This window comes from Pundamilia nyererei, unplaced genomic scaffold (assembly GCF_000239375.1).
Source record: "Pundamilia nyererei isolate P.nyererei 1_Seehausen unplaced genomic scaffold, PunNye1.0 scaffold00059, whole genome shotgun sequence".
Lineage (NCBI taxonomy): Eukaryota > Metazoa > Chordata > Actinopteri > Cichliformes > Cichlidae > Pundamilia > Pundamilia nyererei.
The window spans coordinates 2016852-2022397 of NW_005187460.1; the positions used below are offsets into that span (position 1 = coordinate 2016852).

Sequence of the window (5546 nt, forward strand, 5' to 3'; positions counted from 1 at the left end):
CAAGTTGCTGTGAACTCTTAGCAATATGTAAATTGCACAAAAGCGCTGCTGAATCCTGAGACTATTCCTCATTTGCATGACTATTTTTGGAGCGTGGCAACTGCAAACACATCATTCATTTTCAGCTTGTTCGGATAAAAGTGATAAAATTGAAAGAGCAGGGAGCAGAATATTTCTCTGCTTTACTTTCCATATCATATATATATATATATATATACATTTTCAAATGACTGCAGAATGAAAAATAATTTAAAAACACATATGCATCTGCACAGACCACCATCACATCACAGGGAAAAAAGTATGGCTTGAACCAACCTATGAATTAATAATCACCATATACCCGTGGTGTCACAATTGTCAGCAGATTGCATTACAAAACCATCTCTGGAAAACCACACATTACCCCAAAGGGAGTCAGGAAGGAGTCCAGTTTTTTAAGAGCAGTCATTATTATCATATAAGAAATATTACAGCTGATTAAAACTGAGAGGTACAGGTAGATGTAGAGATATCTGGTCAATACCACTTTTTTTGTAATTTTGCTTGTATACACCATCACGGTGGATTTTAAATCAAAGGAATCAAGTTGTGATTGAAGTACAGACTCACAGCTTTAACTCAAGGGGTTTAACAAAAGTATTAAGTGTTTAGGGATTACAGAACTTTTATACACAGTCCTCTGCAGATTTTCAGAGGTTCAAAATAATTGGACAAGCTAACATAATTTTAAATATAGATTGCTTTTAATACTTGAATGAAAAGCCCCTGTAGTCAATGACAGCCTAAAGTTTAGAACCCATGGACATAACCAAATGCTGTCTCCTCCTTTGAGATGCTCTGCTAGGATTTTACATGTTTTACTGTTCTACTTTTGTTCATTTCCACAGGTATGTAACACTGACATACACTAGAAGTGAGGTTCATCACAAATAACTTCTCTGTACAACATACAAGGAGGGCCAAAGAAGAAAAAATTTGACCTGCAGTTGGCCGTTGAACAGAAACACTCCAGCAATCCACCACAGTGAATTACTAATCCTCCCCTACTGTTTTGCTTTATTCCATTGCTTGAGGCAGTAGAAGACAATGTTTCTTCTCTACCCACCTGCACTCTGAAGACTTGCTTCCCCACTTTTAAATGTGACTAACTCCTTGAAGTGATGTCTCCTTGATTACAGAGAATAAATATTTGGCAAATGTTTTGTCTTTTTTTCCCGTCTCCTTTCCCCCTGAGACAAGCAGCCAAACTTTGGTGATTACCTTAATAAGGTAAATCACACTAAAGTGTTGCATTGCTTTAGTAGGAACTCTGAAGAAAACTGAAACTGCTGACTGTGGCAGAACCTGTTGGCAGATCTTCAGTGGGAGAAAGCTTGTTTGTAATCGCCTCAGCTACAAAGTACTTCCTCTTTGAAATACAGACTCCCCTTGACTTCTGTAAGTAGAGTCGATCCGTGCAGTTTTGTTTTGTACTTTGATGAGAAAGTGGTTGGTAAGTGGGGTGTGTTGTGAAGAGGAGAGGTAAGCAAAACATTTCTGCTTTAGGAATCTAATTTTTAACAAGCTCAAAATATGTGTGTCTATATACATATATATATAAGTACACACTGCATACACAGTTTTGGGATCATACTAAAACTAATCACAGATCTAACATTGATGCTCTCATTACAAACCTTGAGGCTTGGCATTCATGTGGATGTTACCTTGACGTGTATCTAGTTCTACTGTCATCAGCCAGGTTGGACCTCCTTTTACCTTCTTTAATTCTTCATGATACAGATTCAATAAGGTGCTGAAAAACTTCCTGAGAGATTTTGGTCCATATTGACATGATAGCATCACATAGTTGCTGCATATTTATCAGCTGCACATCCACAATCCTCTCCACCACATGTTGAATCTAAATTTTCTGTAGGGCCAAATATGAGTGTGACTCGTTGTCTAGCTTTCTTTGACTGAGCTGAGCCTCAGCACCCAATACTTGGACATGTTTTCTTTATTAAATAATGAACCAGACCCCAAAAAGTAAACAGCTGTTATTGCTAGGCAACGGGAGCAGCATTTGGTGATGCAGCACCTGACATTCCTGACCATGTGGGCGGAGCATGCATGAAATGGAATGTTCAGTAGAACTGTGCAACACAAGCACTTAGTTATAGCATTTTTCATTGTATCCAGACACAGCTAGAGACACATCTACAGCAGCATCTCTGTGCAGGACAAACGACAGTTGACAAAGAAAACATCAAAAACTTCACTTCACTCCTCTACAATACGTTGGTTCCTTTGTTTAAAAGGCCAAAATGAATCAAGGAAGAACGAGAAGAGGATCGGCGAGTGCCTCACCATACAATACAGCACAGCTGATTAACCTGCAAGAAGAATTTCAAATGATACAGGCTGAAAATGTCAAATTAAAAGAAGAGGCAGAGAAATCAAGAGGAGAAGCTAAAAATTCAAAGTTTGAAACTGAAGTAGTATTGCAGGAATTACTGCATGTGGGTCTCAAACTTAAAGGAGAGAAAATGGGAAAACAACAGGCAGAAAACGAGAATGAAAACATGAAGAAAGAACTGTTGGAAGCTCAAAAAGCATTGGAGGAAGAGAAAAGCACAGCACAAGAAGCCAAAAATAAATATCAAACTGCAAAGAAGGAGGCAGGAAATGTGATACAGGAATTACAGGAGGTGCAGGAAGCTTTTGAAGAGGAAAAAAGGAAAATGCAGTTGGCAACACAAGAAGCTGCAAATGGAATGGCTGAAGCTGAAAAACTAAGGAAGGAATTACTGCATGTGAAGCAACAACTTCAAGAGGAGAAAAAACGTAAACATGAGGCAGAAAATGAGATTGAAAATATGAAGAAAGAATTGTTGGAAGCTCAAAAAGTGTTGGAGGAAGAGAAAATTAAAATACAGGAAGCAAAGAAAGAAATGGAAGATACAAAGAGTTACACTCAAAACATGAAGAAGGAACTGATGAAAGTGCAAGAAGAACTTGCAGAAGAGAGAATTGACGTGAAGGTATTCAAGAAAGAAATGACCGGCTCTGCGGTGAACAAGAAAGACTGCAAAGACGCACTTAAAGAAATACGAAAGCACAAAAAGGAAGCTAAAGAGCTCCTCAAACAGAAAGTGAAACTGGCCAAACAGCAGCTGAAAGAACATTTTAAAGATGCCGAGGAGCAGCTCAACAAAACCTTAAAAGAACTGAAGGCAAAAGAAAAGAAAGCCGAGGACAGGAGGGGATTCTGGAGCAGACTGCTGAGAAAGAACTGACCCAGCAGCATCGAGTTTGAGGAGATCAATAGTTTCTTCCCCCTCTCTCCACCTTTCTTTCACCCCATCCTTCTTCTTGGGACGTTTGTTTGTTTTTTAAAAACTCTAATCTAAATACATGTACTGAAATACACAAATAAAATTGGCATAAACTGACCTCATGTTGCCTGCTTCTTTTCTTGTGTGTCTGTGGATGTAAAACAGTAACACACTTTCTGCTCTGTGTCTTTAATTGTAAATAAATGCAATATGTTTTCATTTTAAAATGCAGTGCAAAAACTTCTGCTCTAAATCTTTTTTTTTTTTAGCAAAAAGCTTTTTTTTTTGCCTGTTGTGGAAGTTTTCCATTTAAATAAAGCCCGCAGACGAGCGGTGAGTGGTAGCTAACATTCTTTAATCAAAACACACAAAGAACAGACAACCAAGCTTGATGAAGTCCCTGCATGACTGCGGGACAGACGGTCAGCAGAGTCTCCCTGAGCCTAGCATGGCTCTCAGTTAACTTGCAACAAACCTAGTACTCTTAGGAGAACTGTAATATTTGTTGCTTTAAAAGTAGACAAGTAAAAAGTGAATTAGTCAATTCATATTGTAGCTATGTGTACCCAAGAAAATGAAATATTATTATTAAAGTTAAATTATGTAGTTACACTAATGCATTAGAGCATACATTGCCATATTCTGCTGCATAAAGTTAATCCAACAACAGCAACATTTCACAAACAGCAAGTACATGTCAGCCTGGTTTTGATTTCGACTCAGATGGTTCCAGATAGCTACACTTCTGGAGAAAACAACAAATTTCACCCCATACCATGCACTGTTAAACTGCACTGCTACCCTCTCTTTTAGGCCTCACTTTGCAGACCTCTCAGGGTTCTGACACTTAACATCCTGCTGATGGAGGCAAAGTGATCCTGGTTTAACTGCAGGCAGCTTGGCCACTGAGCTGAGGCTGATGACTCACATCTGCCTCTTCGCCTCCCAGAAGCAGTTCAATACCTGTATTTCCTCCACATTTCAGATCTGAACTCTATCCCTGGTGGCACTGTCAAGGCTTATATGATATTGCTGTAAATGATGATGACAAGTGTATGTGAGCTTCTAAAGTCTGACAGGGAATTTTTGAGGATAACTTCCCCATAACTTATCTAAATCTTTATTCTAGTATTAATAAATAGTATTTTCGTTTGTGTTGACTGGGATGAGCTACACATTAATAATACATATTTCACTGAACAATTTGATATTATGCTATACTGTATTATGCTGTAGATTGTTAGTCATGAGTCCATTAAGAGACTTTTCCTGTTGTGCACCCAACAGTGCAGTAGCATGTAATTTGTTTCAGAAAATATAAATGCCTTACATCTTGCACATCAACTTCAAGCAGTGCTCACAGGAAAGGACAAAATCATTAGTTTAATGTTGCTTGCTTTTTCTTTTAAATCATGATTCGGTAATATTACCTTTACTTTAAAATAGATAAACAGCAGTAATGTCTTATTCTACTCATTTCACACTTTAAATTTGAATAATCAGTAAAACAAAGTTCCTGGACGTTCTTTTAGATAAAAATACATGTCAGTTTTTGTACCTGTTCTTAGGAATGTTGAAGACACAAGTGGGGACACAAATGCATAACGTGGGAGGCAGATAAAAGGCAAAAATACCAAAATCCAAAAAGTGAACAAACAATAAGCTTAAAATGGAAAGAACCGGGTCAATCACAGGGCAACCCACAGGGAGCATAACAGATGCTGTGACAAAGACTGAGGGGAAGATGGGGCTATTTATACACAAAGAGCTGCTTAGGGAATGACCTAAAAGAGGGTAACGAAACACAAGTGAAAACAATTGGAGCAATCAGGGAGATAGAAAGTAGAACCAAGACACGGAAGAAAACCTTCAGAGTAAATCAGGAAATAACTAAAGAAGACTATGTCCACACGTACATGGGTATTTTGAAAGTGTAGCTTTTTCTATGCATTTTGTTGTTTTGTCTACACGTGAACGTAATGAAAACCTAGCTTCTTGAAGATTTTCAAGAACTCATGTAAACTTCTGGGAAAACTGAGATTTTATCTTGCAGCATCAAAAGGTGTGTGTCTTGATCAACTTTGCTGACATCAGAGTTAGTTCTGCGTTATCGTTTTCAACATTTCAATGGCAAACATATCTTCATTTCATTTAACCGCCAGGTAGTTTTATTTTTTTTATTTGAATGGAGATATTTTTCAAAACAAACTCAGGAAAGTCACCCAT

At 37.9% G+C, this 5546-nt stretch overlaps 1 protein-coding gene across 1 annotated transcript; it reads left to right on the plus strand.

Annotated features, from left to right (window-relative positions):
• Positions 1-1979: 1979 nt before the first annotated feature.
• Positions 1980-3409, plus strand: LOC106456232 (putative golgin subfamily A member 6-like protein 6). Its single transcript, XM_013911240.1, has one exon. It carries the CDS (start codon positions 2310-2312, stop codon positions 3279-3281), a length of 972 nt encoding a protein of 323 aa, XP_013766694.1. The 5' UTR covers positions 1980-2309; the 3' UTR covers positions 3282-3409.
• The last annotated feature ends 2137 nt before the right edge of the window (positions 3410-5546 follow it).